General features: G+C 38.5%; 1 protein-coding gene across 4 annotated transcripts in view; it reads right to left on the bottom strand.

Annotated features, from left to right (window-relative positions):
• The window catches only part of LOC110055351 (uncharacterized), a 53,096-nt gene that overhangs the window by 6,945 nt on the left and 20,379 nt on the right, over window positions 1-25,772 (bottom strand). For 3 of the 4 annotated variants that reach the window (XM_089275984.1, XM_089275982.1, XM_089275985.1), the window contains 8 exons: window positions 25,634-25,696; window positions 24,325-24,387; window positions 23,819-23,893; window positions 22,722-22,784; window positions 21,425-21,499; window positions 20,813-21,029; window positions 6,110-6,229; window positions 3,406-3,546 (listed from right to left, as the gene is read on the bottom strand). In XM_089275984.1, the coding sequence (XP_089132110.1) occupies window positions 3,406-3,546; window positions 6,110-6,229; window positions 20,813-21,029; window positions 21,425-21,499; window positions 22,722-22,784; window positions 23,819-23,893; window positions 24,325-24,387; window positions 25,634-25,696 (817 nt within the window). The remainder of the gene's footprint in view (window positions 1-3,405; window positions 3,547-6,109; window positions 6,230-20,812; window positions 21,030-21,424; window positions 21,500-22,721; window positions 22,785-23,818; window positions 23,894-24,324; window positions 24,388-25,633; window positions 25,697-25,772) is intronic. The other variant, XM_089275983.1, reaches the window with a different exon arrangement.

Consider the following 25,772-nt stretch of genomic DNA (forward strand, 5'->3'; position numbering starts at 1 on the left):
AGGCCAGGAAGACTAAATTTACCGTCTTTTCGTTGAATCATGAATTGTACAATTTAATTAAAAGTGCTTTCAACATGAAATTGGAGTCTAGATCAACATGAACGTACAGATATCAAGACTGCGGCGGAGAGCTAATCTATCGCTTTCTGAAGGCCTGCATCGTCCTAAATGGACTGAACAAGAGCTTCCTACATCGAGAATCGATTGAACTTCAAACAAACTAGGCCATAGTTAGCAGTAAGCGAACACTCAACATGTTGTCGTTACGTTAATTATCGCCCGGAAGCCACGCAAAAAAATTTCTTCCGCGCTAGCGAATCACAGACAGTTCTGATAGTTAGCTAAGCCGAGAACGCCTAAAATTGATAAAAAAAGGAAATTCTACTCACGATAAGCCCTTGAACTCATGTTCTTCTCTCCCCTCGTGGCCATGTTTTGCTCGCAAAAAGCAATGTCCCGGATGTACTTCAATTTTGTCGAGCGCGGAATGGCACATCCAGATTTTAACAGATCAAAGTTCAGAGCAAATGACGCCAACAGCAGCTAGAAATGTCTAGTCCATTGCACTTCTAAACCCTAAATCGATGTGGCTAAAGAGTTTTGCTGTCTAAAGCAAGCACAACATTATCGCCACAGGGCAAACGGCCTACTCTTACGGAACTAAATGCGATCCGTACAGTTTACACATCGCCTCAGGCCCGCCTCACGTACGATAATGGACGACGCTTACTAGCAAATCGTTAGACTTGGGCCTTCATTGGACTTAATGATGTCCTAGGGCAGACTTCCTTTAGACAGCAAATACAGAACGCTAATCGGTCGCTCCTTGTCAGAGTCACCGCGCGAACTGAATTCAGACGAGTGTAGCCTGCGCTAACCTTCACGCAAACTGAAAAAGGGGTTGGGGGGGGGGGGGGTGGTCGATAAATAATGGAAAAAATTCCTAAATAAATGAAACATGCGACAAGGAGTTTCTACATTTTATGCTAGGTAAGATTTACAAGCTGTTGTCATAGCGAAAGCGGGAAAAAAAAATCAAATAAATCAAGTAAATCAAAAAACACTTGATTCAATCTTTAACACCGTTTTCATAAATCCAGACATCTATCTATCTATCTATCTATCTATCTATCTATCTATCTATCTATCTATCTATCTATCTATCTATCTATCTATCTATCTATCTATATATATAATTGCACGTAAAATACATCAAAATAAGTAGCCTCTTTTGCAAGCATTTTCAGTGTTGATCCGAAAAATCTGTCGACCCATAAATATGTGTCCCAACAATAATAATAATAGCTTTATTGAAGCGTAAATGTATTTACTATTAACTACTAATTGGGGACAAGCTCACAGGGGGTTTCTTTCCCTTTGTTATCTTTTCATTCAGGAAGCAAAAGTGTAAATAAAGACAGGGTAAATATCAAAATCAAGTATTTGGGAATTTCTTTCCAACTTTAAGTGCATTTAACATCCCACTTAGAGTTCAGATCAGTTTACTAAAATAAACAAGACAAGTATAGAGAACACAACTTTGATCTAAACTTAACTCGATGCCGGTTGAACATGGACAACTCAACATGAAAAACTTAAGCGTTTACAGTGCAAAGTTGTGAACAAATGTCCTGCTTGATTGAACGTTGGATCTCACAGGAGATCTAATCAGCCAAATTTGCAAAGTAAAACGATAATACGTCACTACTGCAAGGCTGACACAACGTCGTAGAGTTAAAACAATATTTTGGCTGGTCTCAGGTTTAGATGTTACTAAATTATAAAAATGAAATTACAATATTATACAATGGTGCCGATGTTTTTCCTGTTTTCAATAGCTGTTTCGTTCATTAAAAGTTGTTCGTTTCGCTCATATAAGTTCATTAAGGTCGAGGAATAAGACACATACTCATCAAAGCTTACCGCATTAGCATGAGATTTAATCATTTTCAGGTCACCTTCCAGCAAACAAATGCACATCTCCTGGTCATTTTGAACGCCTGGACCACACGACTCAAATGCTCATGAAATTCAGCCTTCAAGTTGGCCATAGTACTATTTCGAACATTCGCAGTCAACTCCACTTCAATTGAGCGAAACACCTAATATTAATGGTCGTATAAAAGCTTCAAAATCATCAATATTCGGGCTGGCACGATGCACGCATTGAGTAGTAGGCTCGCACTGACTGCACGGTTACTATTCCAATATGGCGTCGGGCTCGGTTACTATTCCAACATGGCGTCGGACTCGGGCGCTCTCGTTCGGGCCGACTAATTACGAACAGTGTCTACACCTGAGTGAGTGAGTGAGTGACACATTTGCATATCGGAGTCCCCGCAACAAACACGTTTCTACGCTTCGCGTATCCACGAGTTTAAAATAGAAAACTTTGTCTACTCACCAATTCGCGTCACTTTGAAGAGCATGGGAAAACGAGTCTGCAATGTCATACGCCCAGTCAGTGGTTAGAAATCGTAGTGATTGATAATGCTCCGTAACGCTGTGCTTCTGCTAGTAAATTCGCATTTTTTCCCTCCGTTTTGACAACCAACTCCTTCTTACGAACATTGACAGGTTTGACTAACCGAAAGTCTACCGACAAATCAATCGTGACTAATCTTCACATATTTTGTTCCTCTCAATCGTACAGTCGGTCATTCGGGCATTAATCGGGAAGCAATCTTCGCACATCCGAAGTTTGATTAAGTACGAATATTCTTTTGTTACACATTTTCGGTTAACGGACACGCTCGATCACATAGAATCTACGGCCCTCCGGCCGTAGATTCAAAAATGATAGGTCACCATACTCGTTTGCGAGAAAATGACGATTTACCTCTATGGCGAGGTCCAGCTGTAAAGAAAAAGCCACCATTTTTTAATGCGCGCGCGCTTATTACGCGTGAAATTATGCACAGTAGGGATTCGCAATGCAATACTGGGGAATGACCTTAAGTATTCTCTAGCCGCCAATATAATGCAGTAATGAACACAAGTGAATATATGAAAGATCATAATAAGATCATCATGTGATAATACCGTTTCAAAATCGCATTTTGTTTAATAAATTCCTTGATATACTATGTGAGTCGTAATTTCTAAAATCTTGGAAAAATTGGGCATGCTTTATTTGATAGTAACCATTTTGTTAAGTTTTTAACTCGAAAAAAAAAATTGTGAAGCCCCACGCCGAACAGTTAAATGCTCTTAATTGATCATTTTTTGCGTATCTTTTCCATGAAAAACAAATCCTCTTTTAGTTTATGGTTAAATTATTACAATCAAAAGCTCCGCTTGTAGGCTTGGCTAAATCTATGTATTTCTTCTTAAAATATCCGGTCGCATAGTATGATATATATCCTGTGTGTATTATTGTAATAGATGCGTAATTTGGAAACATACTTGTTCCAGGGACTGGAGGTCGCATTTGTGTGCGTTCTCTTTCAAAGAAAGCACAAGAGCATCAAAGACATCCATGGGGTACTCCAATTCCGGGCTGTATGGTACTGCGCTGAAAGGAATTTCGTACGGCAGGTGCCCTCTCTTCAGTCAATAACGGAAAGGAAAAAAAAAAAGCAATAAATCACGAATAATGACACAAAAAGATATGATCATGGAGAAAAACAAGGTATAGAATAGATAAAATAAATAAATAAATAATTTCATAAACCAGATATAAAATAAATATAATTAAATAATTAAATAATTAAATAATGCGTACAGCTCGAATATAAGGCCTTTTTTGTGATATTTACTGGAAACTCTATAGTTTGGTTTGGTTGAATAGTAGTCTAGAAATTAGTAATTATATGCAGAGTGCCCATGCATTCTCCACAATAGCGCTTCCATACATGCTCTGTAACTTGTATTAGAACTAGGGATCTGAAATCAGTAGCAGCTTTCAAACAACCATTTTGTTTTTGGATTAAATAGACCTTATCACCTTTTTTTGACGCCACCTTGACGGGTAGGCAAAGCGGTCAGAAATTACAGTGTTTGTATGGGAATCCGATGACAAATAACCTTTTCCAAACTTGAATTTTACACAGTTTGTGAATCGCAACGTTAAAATACTAGGTAGACTTGTCTTTACCAAGTTTGAAGGATGTCGTTTGGCCAGAAGACGCTCAGTCAAGTTTTAGAATTTTCCATATATTCGTCTGTATTTTTTTTCCCGCAAACCGCGTCTACCCAGTCAAATTTACAGACAAATGTATGGAAAATTAGAAAAAATTAAGTCTGGTTCTCATATCCCGCCGACCTACCTGCGACGTAGTCGTCGGTTGCAACTGACAACGTTCGGCGATCTGTCCCGGTGTGTCCCCGGCGCATCTGCGATGGATCGCCGACGTTCTCAAATATGCTCGAAATGCAAATCGAATTGCACAATTTTCAACCATTTTACCTGTAAATATGGATCGAATTGTCTCACTGGAGTACGTTGCGTCCGCAGATGATGTTCACATAAAATATTTTCATCGCCGACAACCACCGGCTTGCCTGCGAAGTTGAACTCAGCTCAACTTCGCAGGCAAGCCGGCGGTCAATGCCTGGGATAAATTATGATTCTGCGATAAATGTTCAAATATGCCGTAACGGTGTTCCAGGTATGTCGGCGGCATTTGAGAACTAGGCTTCAGCTGAGCGCCTTCAAGCCAAGCTACATCCTTCTAACTTGGTGAATACAATCTTCTACCTAACATTTTAACGTTGCGTTGAAGTTTGGAAAAAGTTATTTGTCATCGGATAAATATATGGTTAAAAACGCTAAAATATGTATATGGCATAATAGGCGATATTTTATTTCCCATTTGACTCGAAGATGGTAGCTATCGGAACGATGCGCAATTATGAAATATATATTTTTTGGGCTCTTCTAAAAACGTATATCAAGAGGCTGAGATAAAAATAACACGATCTTATCCAAACAAAAATATGTTGCCTTACAGCCAATACTGTCCGCCAAATTTTAATTAGATCGGTAGCTGTAACTTTCAATTACAGTTGAACCTCCCGTAGGCGACCAGCCAAAATGTCAAGCCTAGGTGGTCGCTTACGGGAGGTGGTCGCTTACGAGAGCTTACACCAAATTTGGTCAAAATTTTGTCTCATTAGTAAATGGTAACTGCAGAGACTTACCCCAAGACTGAAATGTTTTATTCATGTGATAAGTCAATTTCTAGAAAAATGCGGTATTTCCCATTGAGAAATTTCCGTCTCTTGTAATACCAAGAAATGTGATAATGTTACAACACCTTATTATCCAATTTTCGCACTATTATCTATCAAGTGGTCGCTTACGGGAGGTAAAAAAACAAAAGAAAATTTCAAACTTTTAGCTCTAAATGTGGTCGCGGTCGCTTACGAGAGGTGGTCGCTTACAAGAGGTTCCAAATATAGTAATTTGACTTGGAAACTTTTCGTATTTTGGAAAACTGGTCGCTGAGGAGAGGTGGTGCTTAAGAGAGGTGGTCGCAACCGGAGGTTCGACTGTATATGAATGATTCACTTAATCATCAGAGCATATATCAGGTCCGTTGTACTTAATTGCTTATGTTTTTGCTACTGCCACTATGGTTGCGTGAAATAAATACACGTATGGTATAACTTTGGTGCGGCTTGTCGTAGCTGTGTTTTCAGTTTTCAATAGGCTACGGTTTAGGTCACTACTTCCGCACAGTCGGTACTTTCGGAATGTTGTATGTCTTCATTTATTTACACCAAATCCAACCATTAAGATAGTCATTAAAATTATTGCGTAATATTTGTTTCTTGTTGTTGTTTTGTGGGCAGAGAAATTCATCGTTCTCATATTGAGTAAACTAAATTGTAGAATTGCCTACTTATGCTGCCTCCTTTTCGAACAGTAGCTGTGTTCTGTTGCCATGTTGGCATTGAACGTAAAGTGTTCTACACTTGCCGTAAATCTTAAGAATCCAACGCATTTTATTCATGACTATACTTCGATCATGACGTGAACAGAAAATAATTTGTTCCTACTAATTTTTAACGATATTCTTGCTCAAAAAAGGTCCTATAAAAAATAACTGGTACTGACTTTAAAGGCTGTCATTTAAAAATAAGGTTACAAGAAGTTTTTCTTTACCTTTGCTCTTGAGGCATATTTTTCGCCCATTTCTGGAGCACGGTCGATCATATTTTTAGTTATGACCTTAAACAACGCAAGTACTGCTTCTTTTGTTTCCTTCATCTCTTCGTAGGCTGTCTGTTAGGAAATAGAAAGAAAACGCAAATAAGGTAAGTGGTTAGTGTTTGTTTGTGACAAACAAACATACAACTTTTTTCTCGTTGGTAACTCCCGTTTAGGTTCATGTCGTAAGACAGCAAAATATAACCTTTGAAATCCGGTGAAGTGAGTAGCTAGAATGCTGGCACATCTGAAAAAAGTATACGCTCGCCTTCGAGGTATTGCCCCTATCATTTTACCACTGCTTGAGATGATCCACAAGCTACACAGGCTTCAAGTTTTGTTCATGGCATTAACAAAGTGTCTCGATAATTGAATTGCAATGCTATTCAATGCGTTGCTTTGTTGTTCAAAGAATCTGATTACTCTTCCGCATGATTTTGCTTAGATCTAGAGAAGGAAATGGAATTATTTTGCAAAAGTGAATGAAAAAGTGAATGAAAAAAATTCAAAAATTTAAGGTGGCCCTGAAACCCAGGTACAGATTGTTTCAAACTTTACCAAAAGTTGCGTATTGTTCTGCTTGCCAAAATTTGTTAATATAAAAAAGAATTCACTGTCCCCTGTTCAATTCAAATGTAAAGTCTGTCTTGCTGTATGGAGCTGAGAACTGGAAAATGAACAAGAAGGAGCAAAAGATGCTGGACGCATTTCAGAACAGGTGTCTGAGACGGATCTTGGGAGTGTGGTGCCAAGCAGAGCACATCTCAAACGAGACCTCTACAAGAGGTCTGGAGTTCCCTCAGTCAGCAAGAAAGTTAAGAAGAGCGATCTTGATGGATTGGTCATGTTTTGAGGATGCCGCCCGGCGACGATTCTAGAATAGCATTGAGCTGGCTTCCCATGGGGAGGAAACATGTTGGAAGGCCAAGAACGACTGAAGAATGGCTGAGAAGGAACGGAGTGAGGAGTCGGAATGGAAGAGTTTGAAGGAGGCTTGCCAAGTGGCTGTCAACCGGAGCGAGTGGCAAAGAATCGCTGAAGCGCTATGTGCCACCTAGGCACAGATAAGATAGATGATGATGAAAGCTAGAATTAAGGGTGTTTGTAGCAGGTCATATTGTTGCTATAGTAACCTATTGTGTCACGAAAATGATTACAACGTGTTCAACATCGTCCTGTCTGCGGTGTGTTCGTTATTTCACCTAAGTGTGTGTATCACGTCACTAGAGCTAGTCATTAACAAAACCAACGAACGGAATTCAAACAGAGCGACTTATTTGACTAACAACAAGCGATTAGAAATTCACTAAAACGCCCACAACTGACCAATGATCGTTAACGAACAGTCATTTATATAGGTAATAATATCGCTTCAAATATTTCCTTACAAATTGCTTAAAGGGTCTGAAGACTTAGCAGGTTGCGTGTTTTACAATACTGACGCCTATTGTGACAAGAACGCTCGCTTTCTAGTTTTATCCATGAAATGGAGACTTCTGGAAGGTTTGTTCCAGTTTCTGACGATAACATTTTATTGCCCGTTTTATTGGAGAAAACAAAAACAGAAGTACTGTGGGGAAAAAAACTAATTAGACTGCTGGAAGCCTGTTTTCTCTCGAAATCTGTCAGGGATTATGAGGCGAGACATTCAGACTTGCTCTCAACCCCTTTTTCGCCCACACCACCCTTTTTCGTTCGTGTTCACCGATAAACAATCGTCTGACCCTAGCTGAAAAGACCGACTGCCAGCAGACTAAAATCTAATGAATACCCAGATGAACATACGGTGGGAGAGGCGACGAATTGGATACAGCTCTCAGATGTTTTAAAATAGTTTTTGTTAGCAAAGGATTACTTTGTGATTACGAAACTTTCAGTAGCTAGTGTTTCGCTTATTCCTCAGTGAAATTTGGTTTTGTCAACTGTTTTTCCAGGTCATTTGATATTCCTGGTTTTGATTGTCACGCCACAAAAATATAAGGAAGTCAAGACTTTGAAATTTTATAGACGATTAATTAATGAGCGTGTCCGAGTCTCAACTCTATAAAATATTTTGTACTCAAGTTAACGTTATCCGTCACAGTTTCACTCATATTATTCCGACTTAAAAAAAAAAGCGCGTTTACTTGGAATGGATCACGTAAGCTAATTAAAATATCAGCAGATTAAAAGTATGGCTATTTTAATCTGCTCATAAATTGATGGGCTTTTTCCGTAATCCACTCCCAGGAAACGCGAGCGCGAAAGGCAAGCATGTATGTACATTTCTCACGTCGCTTTCATCAGCATTTAACTGGAGTTGTCCTCCAAACATAAAAGTGAAAAAGATTCCCACTTAACAAAAAGCCGTTTATTTTGTGCAATGAACTGAAAAAGCAATTTGCCGCAACTAATTTGTGAGCGGTCCATCTTAGCGGTCTGTGTTGCAATTAAAATTCGGATCACTCATAATTCTCCTTTTCAAAGCGAACCAGCTCAGCCATATAATAAGATCTTTTAGTGTAGGCCGAGTGCTACCCATTTAAGAACTTCTGCCTGAGACACCGGGACAGACTTGGAAATGAAGGTCGGCCGGTTTTCGCTTAAAGTTGGTACACAAGGTTGTTATGTGGACTTATGCAATATGGCAAAGTTTCAGGTTCAACGACCTTCTTTTAGCCGAGTTCTGGATATCAGCCTCTCAAGGGGTCCCCAGACGCTGATTTTCAGTGCAATTTTGGCCAATTTTCAATCTCTCCTTTAGCAACGTACAATTTATTTCAGACAAAAAAAAAACCATATTTGTAATGCCCTATTTTTAGGCTTCTATGGGTAGAAACATTAGATCACGGGAATTTTTCGTTAGCCCGTGGCTGTTATCACAATTTGGTCCTGTCTGAAGCATATGGGAGGCAACCGGAAATGGCCTGTTTTTCAGACCACATATTTTCCATGCCCATGTTTTATATCGTGAAGTCTTAGTATCCCTGCAAAGTTCAGCCGTTAGTTTAGTAATATCAAGAAAAAAATACTAAGGTTGAGGCTTTTTTACTACGAAACACTTAAAGAGAAATTACCTACTACGCACTTCTTTCCAAAGTCTTAATTCCTTATTAGGAGAGATTTTTAGACATTAGCCGCAAAATTAACGTACAATTAACGATCTCGAAGTGAATTATCAAAAGGAAATATATATTTTCAAACCATAGACTAGAAATTAATTTTCCTACTGACAGATTTGAAACTAAATTTTATGCAGCTTTTGTACCCTGTACCCTAGGGAGTGGAAGGTGATGAGGGGGAAACTTTAAACGTTGATAAATATAACAAGAAAAGTAATCAAAATACAATGAAACAAGTTGTTTACTGAGTGTATAAGTTAGGTGGGAAAAGTTGAGCCCAAAAAAGTCTTATTTATGGGACTCTGCCTTGTTTCCATGGCAATCTTGTTTTGTCAGGCATAATTACCCTAAGTTTAAGTTTTCTCATCTCATTCCCTGTTTTTATTGACGTTTTCAAGTTTCTTTGGACAAACATAGTTTTTTGCACCTTTTCATTCCTTTAGTACCCTTTCTCTTCTCTTTTAATTTTGCTATAATTGGCAAAAACGATATTTTGACTTCATAGAATAGTGATGAAATCCAGACTGGTGGATTCAATATGATGGATGTTTTGGAATTTATGAGATTCTAACGTCAAGTGCCTTCATAGCTTCATTATTCACCATTATTAGAATTTTAAACCTTGAGTTTTTTTTTTCTCCTTCTCCCTGCCAGAAGATCACAAATGCCTTGTGTGACTAGTGGTACTGTAATTTTCGACTTAACTACGACACACCCAGAGGTGCTTTCCTTCAAGCTTCGGTCTTTGCTTCTCTTTGGTGTCGATTCTAAATACGAATACCATCGTTATGATAGAGATTGTAAGTAAGTAAGCCTCGTGATACGATAGGGGGCTAAATTACTTCCTATTTTCGCCTGCAGATTACATTGTTTGGGCATGACACGCAAAGCGTCTCCGCTGTGATTTAATATTGGGCGTGTAAAATTACTTAATTCATCTCCAAGCCCTTTCGACTTTTCAAGTGAAACAACATTTAATATGCTCTGCCTTTGAAGCACACTCAAACGAAACAAATTCACTTACAGACTGAATAGATTTAATAACTTTAATTAATTGATCGCAGATAGTTTCTTTTCTTGTAAATAACAATCCAGCCTGCAAGATGTCCACGTGCTGGCCATATATTTATTTCGCAGTTGCATTTCATCAATTTACGACAGACTGAAGTAAACCTGTAACGTAGTAACGCAGTCGGATTCTATACAAAACTGGCTACTGCCTAGCGCATAGCACGGTCGCGACCTAATGGTTAGCGGGCTGGACTCCGGATCGAGCACTCCTGGTTACTAGGGCGCTGCCATGTCGTCTTGGGAAAGGCAATTTTCGTTCACAATGCCTCTCTCCACCCAGATGTATAAATGGGAGCCGGTGATTGTCATCCTGTTCAGGGAAGAAGAGCAATAACCAATTTAAGCTCCAGCAGGTATGAGGCACTGGGCCATGTGACGACTTACCTTACCACCTCAGCAAGCATACTGGTAATCCTGGGGATTATCGCTTCTTCCTATGGAAATCGGAGTTAAAGGCCAGCAATTCTACAGCTAGGGGTGCCATGAGCAGTAGTTTTTGAAGGGAAATCCACTCCTACCCTGTCTTATCTTTGGATATACGCAGTACACCGAATTAGGCTGGATCTGTACTGACTGAGAAAGCAACAAAAGGGAAATCCCGATAGAGAAAGGGAAAGTGTGCCAATGAGTAATTTTCTGGTAATTTGGTCAGACATTCAGCGACTTGGCGGAGAAAACGGACCGTCTTGAACGTCGTCAATTTATAATACCTAGGCCGTTTGCACTGGGGGACTGGGTATGAATAAACATTCAGTAACATATCCATTCGTTCTTTAGGTTCTCAAGCAAGTTCTATACCTAATTATTCTCTGCAGTATCAAGGAGACGAATCTAGACGAGAAAAAATTGAATTCCAAGTCAATCATAACCAGCAAACTACAGATAAGTTGGCCTGTCGTAGCGTCGTAATGTACGGTATGAATCAAACTGAATTTTCATTACTCGCAACAACGCATTCGCGACCAATTTATCGCTGAGGCTAAGGTTTTTAACGTTGCTTCACTTTTAAGGAATTATAAGAAAGGGGCATGCCTCTAAACCTGAAGCCAGGTATGCGTTTATAGTAAGTAAATTTATCCAGACACTTTGCATATGGACTCGAAGAGCGAGACGGCATTTTGTATTAGACAATTAGCTATAATTATATTTCAAATTTTCTTAAGGTTCAAGGCGATTTTAAAGTACTGTTACGAGAGACGTTGTAATTGCATTTAGAGTGACAAGTGGGTTATGATGCGAAATGGGTTCACAAAGCTTGGTGGCTTATTTCCTGATTTAATTAGCGCTTCATTACTCGGGGCCACAGACTTGTTTCGCTGAACGGGTTGAATAAACTTAATATTGCAGTTTGGACCAAAAAAGATGTAATGGTGCATTGTGATTAACCGGCAAGAGATGGATTGTTAGGTATGTATATGTTTTTTTCACAGTGACCCTTTATCTGTAATTTTCAAGACTTCTTCCACAAAATTTATAACCGTTTATAACCAAAATCTGATCGGTCCTCAAAAATCACATGGAAAGGTTTGATTAACGGTAAGTCTTTTCGGTTACAATTAACTTCAGAGTCTCTGATTCATGACTTAGAAAAAAAAAAAAGGTATTAATCGAAATTAAATGGCTGATTTTTACAGACACGCTTTGTTGAAACTTTAACCGAAAGTGGCCTGGTTAGTTATTTTCTTGTAAGTTTTTTCTTGCTAAAAGAGACTCAACCTTGGTATTTTTTTTCTTGATATCACTAAACTAAGGGCTGAACTTTGCAGGGATACTAAGACTTCACAATGTAAAACTTGGGCATGGAAAATATGCGGTCTGAAAAACAGGCCATTTCCGGTTGCTTCCCATGTTTCTCAAATAGGACCAAGTTGTAATAACAGCCATGGGCTGACGAAAAATTTCCGTGAGCTAATGTTTTCACCCAGAAACGCCTAAGAATAGTGCATTACAAATATGGTTTTGGTTTTGTCTGAAATCAGTTGCACGTTGCTAAAAGAGATTGAAAACTGGCCAAAATTACACTGAAAATCAGCCTCTGGGGACCCCTTGAGGGGCTGATATCCAGAACTCGGCTAAAAGAGAGTCGTTGAACCTGAAACTTTGGCATATTACATAAGTCCACATAACGACTTTGTGTACCAATTTTAAGCGAAATCGGCCGATCTTCATTTCCAAGTCTGCTCCGGTCTCTCAGGCAGAAGCTCTCAAAACAAAACAATTACGGCAGATCTTACTACAACCCAGGGGAGGGGATCCATTCACAAGCACTTTACTCTTTGTACCACCTCTCGGTAGGGGATATGATTTGCGCGTATATTCGAGGATTAAAGCTATTATGTATTAGTATCACCCAACTAGTGGACTAATGCAAATCCTGCATTTTGATTGGCTACGCTACTAGGGGACTATTAGTAATAGTCATCGAGTAGCGAAATTGGCGTCATCAAGCGTGACGCTTTCTTTCGTTTTATTCCCAAATAAATACTTCTTCAACTTGCATTTGCTAACTTTATTATTACCTTTTCTGTCCGACTAGTTGGGTGATACTAAAACAATTAGACCTTTCGCCCTCAAGGGCCACGGGTCAATAGTCCATTGGGCTTCGCCTCATGGGCTATCTAATTGTTAATTAGTATAAATCTGTTAGCGTCCTATCACGAATGCCTGAAACATAATAGCAAAAGTATGGCTTGGTGACATAACAACACAAGTTCACGAGGCTTGCTCAACACAACAACTTTATTCTCTAAGCATCTTGGGTAATACAACAGCTTAACACAATATAAAAGCGAACTTGAATTGATGTATGACAAAAAAGTTGAAGGTTTAATTATACGGGCAAGGGCACGATGGCACGAACACGGAGAAAAGAATAGTAAATATTTTTTAAATCTGGAGAAACGTAACCATATTGAGAAACATATTAGAAAATTATACATTAGTGGAGTTATCTCTACCGATCCACTCTCGATAATGAACGCACAAAAGCAATTTTACACTACGCTGTACAGCAGTTCCAAAACAAAGTTAGACACTCCAGATGCAGCAATCTTCTTTGAAAATCCAAATCTATCAAAGCTATCAAGTGAAGCAAGTGAGAAATGCGAAGGAAAAATAACAATTGAAGAATGCCAAAACATTATCAAAACATTCCAACTAGGTGAGACTCCTGGAAATGATGGTCTGCCAATTGAATTTTATAATGTCTTTTGCTCATCAATCGGTGAAATGCTGGTCGAAAGCGTTAATGAGGCTTATGACGAGGGAGAAATATCTAACTCACAAAGGCAAGGGGTCATTACACTTATCGAAAAAACAGTAAAGACAGAACCCGTCTTGAAAATTGGAGACCGATTTCTCTCACCAATGTTGACACTAAAATAGCATCCAAGGTAATAGCAACACGAATTACTAAAATTTTACCAGAGATAATCCACAGCAATCAGACTGGATATGTTTCAGGTCGATACATAGGGGAAGCAGCTAGATCAATTCTAGATGTCATGGAATACACTAAAACATTCGATATTCCGGGTATACTATTATTCATAGATTTTGAAAAGGCATTCGACAGACTTGAATGGAATTTTATGTTTAAATGCTTAAAAAGTTTCGGCTTTGGTCACAGTCTCGTAAGATGGGTGAAAACATTTTATAGTAATGTATCCAGTTGCATTATAAACAATGGATCTTTTTCTGCTAATTTTGAGGTAAGCAGAGGTGTTAGGCAAGGAGATCCTCTGTCACCATATCTATTTGTGATCGCACTGTTGAGACTTTAGCTACTGCAATCCGAACTAGTATCGATATTAAAGGAATTAAATTAGACTTAGAGGAATGGAAACATATCCAATATGCAGACGACCTCACTGCCTTTTTATCCGATTTAACATCCGCACAAAATCTCTTCAAATTTCTTGATCTTTTTGGAAAGCTATCAGGTTTAAAGGTTAATTATACTAAAACAGAGGCAATGTGGATTGGTTCGTGTCGTGGCAGCCCCGAGAGACCCTTATCTTTAAAATGGTGCAAAAGCGTAAAAGCTCTTGGGGTACACTACAGTTATAACAAAGAAGTGTCTTTTCAGAAAATTTTTTACGACAAGATTACCGAAATTAAAAAACAAATACATCAGTGGAGCTGGAGAGGTCTCTCTTTATTTGGTAAAGTATCAATTATTAAAAGTTTTCTTCTCCCTAAATTGGTATATATATTTTCTATCCTCTCACCTCCCTCGGAATTTATATCACTGATTCAAACGATAATGTATAAATTCTTGTGGAAAGGGCCTGATAAAATAACCAGAAGAGCTACAATTAATTGTTCTGACTATGGTGGATTAAATCTCACTGATCTAGAGACCTCAATTAAGTCTCTTAGATTAGCATGGATTTCGAAAATTTTTAATCCTGAACCGTCTCCATGGAAAAGCTATCTTAGACATTTGCTCAAACCTTGTGGAGTTTTTTTCTTTTTTCACTGCAACTATAATATTAATGACTATCACTTTAATTCGATTTTTTATTTAGAAATGCTGCAGTGGTGGTCTGAATTTCGCTCAAATTTTTCAACGGATTCTAAAGCTTTTGACTATATAATTTGGAATAATTATAATATAAAGATAGACGGCAAACCGATCTGTTATCATAACTATATGAATGCTGGGGTAATTTTTATTAGCGATTTAATGTATTCTCGGAACAATGTCGAACCTTTAACATAACAAAGGACAAGGGACTAATGGGCTCAAATTACTTGACGTGGTCTGCTGTTCGTTGCTCTGTACAAAAGTATTTAAGGAATCTCATCGTCGATAGAAACGTTTTAAATACACTTGAGTTAAAATGTGGTAACAAAGATTTTGATCCTCTCTCGAGCAAGAGTAGAAACTTTTATGCTTATCTCATTCAAGAAAAGCCAAACATTCAAGAGGGTTCTATAAACTAATGTCAGATTTTAACCTAAGTGAAGAAGAGACTCGAAAAGCGTTTGTACTGGCAAAATCAGTTGCTCTTGAAACATTTGTACAATGTTTTCAATTCAAAATTTTAAACGACATTTTGTTTTTGAATACTCGATTAGCAAAAATCGGAAGGATTCAAAGTGATCTTTGTACGTTTTGTCAAACCTCTCGAGGAACATTAGGACATTTCTTTTATCGATGCTCCTTCTCAACAGAATTTTGGACTAAATTTGAAAACTTTTGGTTGACAGTAACTAGGGAGCAAATAAAACTGGAATATATAAACATTATATTAGGAATGTTAGATCAGAGATCTAACCTGCTCAACTACTTTATCATTTTAGGTAAAATTTATTTATGGAATTGCCGCAACAATAAACAAATCCCTTTCTTTTTGCCTTTCGAAGATGTGGTCAAGAGAAAATATGAAATTGAAAAGCTAATAGCCTCTCAAAGCATCTTAAGCTTAAAACATTTTCAGGCAAAATGGATCCTTTTTTTGAATAACAATCCAATTTTTTTGTAAAGGAGTAAGTGCTGCTTGTTTGTTTGTTTTCTTTTCTTTCTATCATATGGAACTATGTAAATTATGTGAATTTATATGTACAGTTATGCTAATTCAAATACCTGTATCGTAATTTTATATAGAGTATCTTGTTAACACAAAAAGTAATTGTGTAATTAAAGTACAATGTAGTGCAAGATTTGTATTATCAGTTGTGTAGGCAGAGTATCTGTAGTATTTGTAGTGTGTAATCGTAGTGTTAGTAGTAATCGTAGTGTAAGTAACGGTCGTATTGTAAGTAATGTCAGTAGTGGCGTAAGTGATATTAGTATTGTAAGTAATGTAAGTATTGTAGGTAATGTTATTATTGTAAGAAGTCTTAGTAGTGTGAGTAATGTTAGTATTTTATGCAATAGTAAAAAAAACAACAACAACAAAAAAAACAGCTTAACACAACTTCCGGTTACGAGTATATTACACTGCTTTCCCCCAGATTTTCAGGATGCACTTATACCCAAGACATAGTGATAACCTACAGTTACAGGTTAAGTTTAATAACTGGTTTTCTAATCCTTTGAGATCTTCGCAAAACTGTAGGTGGACTACTAATCCTCGTTTTCAGGCAGATCTACATGTGGTTCAGAAGTACTATCGAGAGGAATCACATTATCATCATTTATTTTCTGACCACTTGATTCAGGCACCACGACATCTGGCTCACTGACATCATCTGGTACATTATCATGTGCTCTTATCATGTGATCAGTGTGTACATATCTGGTTTTGTGTCCTGTCCTAACTACATAGGTTCTGGGCCCACAGACTTTAATTATAGTGCTTGGAATCCACTTATTAGTCTTAGAATTAGCCCTCGAGTTTCGTACCTGCACCCTGTCATTTCTTACAAAGGATCTTTCCCTCTTACATTTCAAATCCTTACACATTTTCTGTTTCTCTTGCTTATTCTCTACAATTTTTGCCAGATTAGGCTTAATCAGACTTAACCTTGTTCTTAGGCGACGCTTCCCCATCAACTCAGCGGGGGTCACACCAGTTGTACCGTGAGGGGTTGTACGATACCGAAATAGAAAATTAGCAAGTCTGTGTTTCATAGAGATGCCCTTTTTACCCTCAAGCACTTGTTTAACTAAAGCATCCTTAACAACTCTCACAGACCTCTCCGCTGCCCCATTAGATTGAGGGTGATAGGGTGGAACCAACGTGTGCTTGATGCCGTTTTTGCGCATGAATTCGGCAAATTCAGTGGACGTAAACTGTGGTCCGTTGTCAGACACCACCTCTTCAGGTAACCCATGAGTAGCAAAAATTAAACGGAGCTCCTCAATAGTCCGTTCAGTAGTTGTAGAGCTCATATGTTTCACTTCAATCCACTTTGAGTGGCTATCGATTACTACTAGGAAATAATCATTACCCTTCTGACAGTAATCAATATGTATCCGTTGAAATGGTCTAGTTGGCCACTTCCATGGGATCAGGGGTGCAGTGGATGGGGCATTTCTAACATTTTAACATACTGTACATACTCTCACTGCTTCCTCAATTTCCTGATCCATTTTTGGCCACCACATGCGTGACGAGCAATTGCTTCCATATCACACATACCAGGGTGTTCCCAGTGCAACTGCCCCAGCATTTTGACTCTAAAGATTGGTGGAATAATCACCCTGGAGCCCCAAAGGACACAATCCTGTTCACAGGACAGCTCATTTCTTCTATTATGATAGGGTTTGAAGGTCTCATCAGGACACCCTTCTGGCCAACCTGACATTACAAAATGATGTACCTTACCAAGTACAGGATCTACAAGGGTTGCCTTTCCTATATCTTCTGCAGTGATTGGAAAATCATCATCAATTACACTCACACTGTAGACCACACCCGCACTTCCCACTGTGGAGTCCTCATGTGGTAGCCTTGAGAGAGCATCACAGCTGGCATGGTCTTCAGATCGTTTGTACTCAATCTCATAGTCATATGCTGAAAGTACTAGAGCCCACCTCTGCATCCGAGCTGCTGCTAGTGTGGGGATAGCGGATTTCGGATTGAAAATTGCCAACAATGGTTTGTGATCAGTGATCAGGGTAAAACTAGGCCTATACGAAAAACTGGTGAAATTTTTTTACACCAAAAACAATTGATAATGCTTCACGCTCAATTTGTGCATAGTTCCTGTCACTTGAACTCAGTGTCCGAGAGGCATAGGCTATTGGCCTCTCCTGGCCATCATCCATCACATGGCTAATAACTGCTCCAATTCCATAGCTGGACGCATCTCAAGCAAGTCTCAGTTCACGGTCCCCATCATAATGCACCAACAGTGCATCACTGGTGAGACCTTGTTTCCAAGTTTCGTATGCTTGCTGACACTCTTTTGTCCATGTCCACTGGACACCCTTTTTGAGGAGCCCATGTAATAGTGCTAGTTTGGTTGCTAAATCTGGTAGAAATGGGTGATAGTACTGCATCTATCTTCAAACCCAAATAGACAACTTCCCTCTTCAGAAATTCACACTTTGCCATCTTCAAATGCAGGCTATATTTATGCAACCTCTCCAATACCTCAGCCAGGATTTTGATGTTCTCCTGCCAACTGACCCCACCAATAAGAATGTCATCCTGCTTACACACACATTTTTCTACTTCTTGTTAAATCATATCCATTTTAGCTTGGAATATTTTAGGTGCTGATTTAACCCCATATGGTAATTTGGTGTAGGAATAGAGTTCCTTGTGTGTGCTAATTGTCAGGTACTTACGAGCTTGCTTTGTCAACACTTAGCTGAGCATATGCATGCGACAAATCAAGTTTGCTGAAATATTTTGATCCCGAGAGGGCAGCATACAAGTCCTGTTGGGTGGGAAGGGGATGCTGCTCATCTTCAACAGCTGAGTTGATGGTTACTTTGTAGTCCCCGCAAATTCTAACCGATTTGTCAGCTTTTGGCACAACTACTACTGGGCTTGCCCAGTCTGATCTGTCAGTTTTAACGATTACCCCATTTTTCTCTAATTTATCCAACTCCTTTTCAACTTCATCTTTTAGTGCATATGGAACCCTACGTGGCTTAATAAAGATGGGCTTTGCACCATCTTTCATGGTGATGTGTGCTTCCAACCCTTTCATGCCCTCATAACTATCTTTGAACAACTCACTGTGTTTAACTAGTAAACCATCAAGTTGACTTTTGGCACTTTTCGACTCGGATCTTGTTAAACTAAATATTTCACCCCACTCAAGCCTTATATGGTTTAACCAATTTCTTCCCAGCAAAGTAGGCTTCTTCTCATAGTCAGCTACAATAATTGGCAATGTATATTCATGGCCCTTGTACACTACATCACACAGCATTTCACCACACACTGTAAGGGTTTCACCCGTATAGGTTTTCAATTAAACTTTTGACGGACGAAGTGGAAAATTACTGAATTTCTGAGAATGTGTGCTCTTACTCATTATTGAGTAATCAACTGCAGTGTCTACTTCCATTGCACATGGTGAACCATTTATGGTCATTTCTACAGTATAACTTTTGTTGGTAGGATTATCTGTACCAACTGCATACACGCAATAAATACCTGACTCATCATTATCATCACAACCTTCTGTGTTTGATTCTAACACACTATGAACATTACCTTTAGCTCCTGGTTGTTTGGTTTTCATGCTAGACTCAACATCTTTACTGCGACAAACTGATGCAAGGTGACATACTTTGCTACATTTGTAGCATTTTGCTGACTTAAATTTTACACTTAGGTACAGCATGCTTACCACCACACCGGTAACATGAGGGTTCCTTAGTGTTTACAGTTTACAGTTTATTTACTATGCCTTGGCTGCCATCACTTGCACTGACAGGAGGGTATTCTTGGGTGTTCTTCTCTGCCATCTCCATTGACTTTGCAATCTGGCACACTTTCTCAAAAGAAAGATCCTCGGTGTTCAAAAGTTTATTCTGTATTTTGGGATTGTTCAATCCGCACACAAAACGGTCTCTCAGAGCTCGGTTGAGAAACTCCCCATAGTTACAATGAATCGATAACTTCTTTAAGGCCACAATAAAGTCACTGATGGATTCGTCTTGTTTTTGATAGCGAGTTCCAAAATGGAAACTCTCTGCTATCTCCAATGGCGCTGGATTGTAATGTTTCTCTAATGCTTTGACAATGTCAGCAAAAGGAGTGTCTTTTGGTTTTACTGGTGCCAGCAGATTGCTCAGGGTAGAATATGCTTCGGGTCCAATCTCAGTCAGAAAGATAGCACGTTTTCTATTTGCAACTGCGAGATTAGCTTCTTCTTTACCCTCCCTGTTTCTTCCATGATATTATTTGCCATGAAGAACATTTCCATTTTTTCCACATGGGAACGAAAAGTCTCTCGTTCAGGGCTGAGCTCGCCGACACGACCAAACAGTCTAATTCCCGCCATTATGATAGCACGTGCTCAAACTTTGATCAAGTTGCCTCGGTCGAAAACAAACCTTTTTCCTCACACAGAGAGTATCAAAACTTCACTGGATTTCTCATGCGTCTTCGTGCATGTAGAGTATCCCATCCTCGTCGCCAAAATGAAACATACTTGCAAAAGTATGGCTTGGTGACATAACAACACAAGTTCACGAGGCTTGCTCAACACAACAACTTTATTCTCTAAGCATCTTGGGTAACACAACAGCTTAACACAACTTCCGGTTACGAATATATTACAATGCCGTTCTCTGATTGGCTACCCTACTCACTATCTATTCTGTGATGGATAGTGAGTAGCGTCGCAGCGTGCGATAGGGGCCGCTTCTTAGCGTTTTTGAAGTGTCTGTGAAGGGAATTTAGATTAAAGTTTTGAACCACTAGTACCTTTGTACTAAAACAATTAGATTATTCGCTCTCGATTTCTATGCGTGATAGTTGATTCGGGCTGCGCCCTCGTCAACTATCACGCGATAGAAATCGAGAGCGAATAATCTCATTGTTTAAGAGAAACATTTTGAGTACTTTACCTCAAAAATCATGCAAGCTAGCCGCGGGTAAGAAATACCAACTTCACTTTCTTCTTCGGATCCATATAATTTTTGCATTTTCTCGCATGCGTCCATTCTGTCGTCGTCGAAAAATGCTGTGAAGTCTTTCTCCACTTCCGACGGTCTGTTAGAAGCAGCGGTGTCCTCAACCTTTCTCTGGTCTCTTTGTACTTGTTTTTCACTGAGATGAGCCAGCCTTTGGATATATAACACATTAGAAGGAAAGAAAGTGTTAAGAAAATGTAATAGCCAGGAACCACGAGATAAATCCTGACGAACTCGTTCGCAATTTCTCTGTTCTTTTACACTAAGGGAGTAGCAGTATCTTTCTATAATCAAACCAACCCACCCACACCTCAAAATGAAAAGGAGCTGCACGACAAGCTGAATATGTCCTGTGACAATGTATAGGTTATAGACTCTGCTGAGCTCAAAAAGTGAATCAGGCATTCAATTAAATAGGTCACGATAATCAAATAAGCTGATCAATTCTAAGAAGATATATGAATACACTGGCGTCTTGCCTTAACTCAATGTTTGGACCATTGGTATATATGTAGAAATGTATTGATATATTAATGTAACGTGTACCTTGTTTTCATTTTCCTCAAGTCTTCATCTTTATTTGCAAGCACAACTTTACACTTTTCCATCAGTTCATTGTATCTGTTAAGAGAAAACGAAATAGAAACGTTTTGAAAGATGAATGTCACACGTGTGTCAAGTTTCGGGTGTCGGCGCTGCTTTCCCCCTCTTATAATTAAATATAATAATTTCTGGATGTTTCCAGATGCTGGGAGTAAGCAATGGTAAATTCATTAAGTCAGCCTAAAATTTGGCCATTTTGACTGGACTGCTTTGAAATTTAAATCCTATTTAGACGGTGCGGAAAAGGAGGAGGTGGAGGTTGATGCCCTTACCAACTTTGAAGGCTTGTAACTTTAACAACGTTAGAATAGTGAATTTTAAATCTGCTGACGTTTCCAAGAATCTATCTGAAAAAAATTTGGAATTGGTATTTGGTATTTGCCATTGGTCAAGGATCTTGAGGTTTTACATGACAACCATGTTAATAATAATAATAATAATAATAATAATAATAATAATAATAATAATAATAAAGTATTTATATAGCGCCAATCCACTATTTGTCCATGGCGCTTTACATTAAATAATAAAAAATATATTTAAAAAGCTAAAAAAGGGGAGGGGTAAAAAAAATAATAATAAAAAATAATCTAAAAATTAAAAGAGTTAAAAAGCTTGTTTAAAAAGATATGTTTTTAAATGCCGTTTAAAAATGTCAATCGAACTACTGGATCTTAGTTCAAGTGGGATCGAGTTCCATAGTCTCGGTGCCGCCACAGCAAATGCTCTCTCTCCGTATGTTTTCAGTCTAGCTTTCGGGGTCGCCAGAAGGTGTTGAGAGGACGATCTTAATTTCCGTTGAGAGGTGTTGTTGTGTTGTGTTGACAGGTGTGTTTGTCAAAGTTTGAATTTGTTGCTTATGGTAACTTCCACTTTTTTTTAGCTTTGTTTGTCGGTTTTGACCACCTTTGAGCTATTTTGGGGGGTTTTCTAATGTTTTATAAAAATCCTAAAATCCAAGATGCATGGCAGCTTCTATCAGGCGTCCGTTCGGAAATGATTGTGTCAATTCTGCGTCATATGACGTCATCGTTTCATGTTATGGACATCAAAGGGAGTATTTTTGGTCGCGCTATGAATCATCCTAGTTTCGTTCCATAACTTTAACGCTGCAATATATACAGGCTCAACCCTCAAAAGTCTCTCCCCTCACCGGACTATGAAAGCCTGTCTAAATAGGGTGAAACATCAATCGGTCGACTTTATTTATGTGTTGAAATTACCAGCTAACTATATTTACCTGGCCTCGAATTGTTTCACTTGTTCGTCCTTGGCGAGAATTTGTTGAAGTAGTTCCTCGTTTCTGAGAATTAAAACAAACAGAGAGCCAAGTGGTGCATGACTATTCATATAGGCCGGTCAACTAAGGCAGTGTTGGCTTAGAAATAAATCAGTCGTGTGACTTTTAAGATTTTAAGAAGCACGCCATATGAACTTTGAACGCCTGATCAGCTTCAATGTCTACACTCAGTCGGAAGAACTTTTTCGCATAGTTACTGATGAGTCATGACAAGTGTCAAAAAGATAAATTTGATTCACATCGATGTCAAGTTACCGGTGTCGGCTATTTTGTTTATGTAGATCAAACGAAACTTTCAAAACGCCCTTATCCACGGTCTCTTATATTCTATATGTAGATCTTCATTACTGAGTGGCTAATAATTAAATTTAAATTGTTTTTTTTTCCTTCCATTTTTTCCGCATTATTTATCTTTTACTAAAAAAGATTGCAACTGCATTCACCATGCGAAAACTTTTACGTGTAATGGATTTCTACAATTAAGTCAAGCACAGTATTGCAACAGCTTTCCGCTATACATCATCTGTCTCGATAAATGAGAGAATGTCATCACATATTACCAGTGCCATTCGTTTATATTTTGGATTTCAGCCCTTTCTTCTTTCTTCCTGCCCAAGCGTATTTTGCTCTCGACGCAACGTGCGTCGAAACGTGCGTTTTTTCCTTTCTCCTCAGCACAAGCACGAAAATTGCTTTCAATTTCGACGTCTATTTCATCACCTCGGTTGACCATTTATGGTAAGCAAGCGAGGCTATAGCCGGGTAAGTCGAATAGGTGTAGAACTCTGAATTGAAATTCTACTTGCTTGGTTTGGGCTAATTGCCTATGGAAATGTTATAAAGATAGGTTTTCGAAGTATTTTATTACTTAAAAGCTTATTATTCTTCTGACCCTTTCCTTCGTGCATCCCATTCTCACTCTCTCCTTCCTTTCCGTAATAAACAGACAAAAATAATAATAAATAAATAGAAACAGCCCTGGCTTCCAAATAGTAAACACGATTAGTTTTGACTGTGACATAAACATGTCCATGTACCTAGTTTTCATTCCTTTCAACTCTTCATCTTTATTTGCCAGATGAGCCTTACTCTCTTCTGTAAGTTTATTGCACCTGTTCAAAAAGTAAAAGAAAATGAATTACCAATGTCCACAGAGAGTTAGGTTGCACGTGTGCCCTGCATGTTTAGATTGTCGTCGACGATGTTTTTCGTAGCATATATACTTACTACATAAGGATAAATTGATTAGGGCGTAGATGTAAATTTATTAATTTTATTAAAAGAGATGTTTGCCAGATTTTGACACTCAGTAAAATGTCCCCTGGATTCACAAATTCAATTACAATGTCTGTCCATCTTTGCTAGAGTACTTTAATTAAATTAAAATTACTTTAAACAGCTCCTCTTATCTGAGAGTAGCTTTAAGATTAACGCACCATCCATATTTTCAAATACCGTATCTGAAATTAAAATCTGATAATTGCTGCCGCTTATAATTAATTTTGACGTACCGCATATCTCTAGTAACCTGCTGCATACTTACTTTGCTTCGTATTCCCTCACTTGTTCTTCTTTGTCACGTATTTGTTGAGTTAGGTCCTCTTCACTGAATAAAAAAAGTTAGAAATAAAAAAAGCTGACTTTTCGAGCGTTAGCCCTTCGTCGGAGCGAATCGAGGAATTGTGGGTTGCGTGTGGTTTATATACAGAATGATGGAGCTACGCAACTGGTTGGTGCATGGTAACGTGAAAAACAGCAGAATACATTAGTTGAATGAAAAGCGTTCGTTGATACCGTGAGGATTAAGAGTGCCGATTTGAAAAATAAATTTTTGTTCAGAGTTTTGCGGCTTTCTGTGCTTCCTTGATCTAGGAACTCCCTTTGGAAAAAATTTTTGAAGAACAGCAGCTTTTAAATCATTTTATTCTGTGATTTAGTTATACTTTTTGTATTTTAAATTGATTTTATCTCTTATCTATTGTATTTTTATTCGTTATATTATCTCATAATTATGCCATAGTTTTAACATCCGTATTGTACATAATTTTTAGAGGGCCACTGGTTTGTTAGTATTTTTATACTATTTTAGTGCTACCCTCTTTAAATAAGGTCTTTACTTACTTACTTACTTACTTACTTACTTACTTACTTACTTACTTACTTACTTACTTACTTACTTACTTACTTACTTACTTACTTACTTACTAGGGAAAGGCCGCAGACTGCCATATGTTGCTTAGAATGATTGGGGAGATTAAAGTGTTTCGCGGGCGATTTAGATGCGTTTTTGTCGTCTTTCTCTACGTCACGAACGTGTTCTCGGAATCGGTCGCCTAGTCGTCTTCCTGTTTCGTCAATGTATAACTTTTTGCAAAGAGTGCAAGTTATGCAGTGGATGGCATTGGCTGAGGTACAGGTAAAATGATCAGGGATCTTGATGGATCGCTTGGGTCACGATATTTTCTCAGCTTTGCGAATGAAAGGACATGTTTTGCATCGTGCGCGTGCGCATTTAAAAGTTCCGTGTTGATCACTTGTTTGGAATGCACTTCTGACTAACAAGTTAGCTAAGTTTTTGTCGCGTTTGAATGAAGAAGGTGTTCTCTTCTGAGAACACCTTCGTGACGTGGAGAAAGACGACAAAAACGCATCTAAACCGGTCGCGAGACACTTTAAAAATCCTGGATGCAAAAACGTTAACAAATCTTCAGAAGCTAGTTAGCCCGCAGCTAAAGCAAGGAAGCAAGGAAGCGTGAATTGCTTGTGCGCATCGTTACTGCGCACGAAATTTGCGCGCAACTTGTGGATAATTATAACACGATTAGTTTAGTGCGTCTCAACATTATTCTTACCTTGCTGCATATTTTTTCACTTGCTCATCTTTCACTTTCTTGTCCTCGTTGCTACAAAGAGTACTAAGCACAAATTAATTTTAATAAATTAAAGTCTTGAAATAAAAGTAGATTTACAGTGTAGGTAGACGTACATAGA

The sequence above is a fragment of the Orbicella faveolata genome, unplaced genomic scaffold (assembly GCF_042242905.1).
Source record: "Orbicella faveolata isolate gen_17 unplaced genomic scaffold, um_ofav_v1 contig_4, whole genome shotgun sequence".
Taxonomy (NCBI): domain Eukaryota; kingdom Metazoa; phylum Cnidaria; class Anthozoa; order Scleractinia; family Merulinidae; genus Orbicella; species Orbicella faveolata.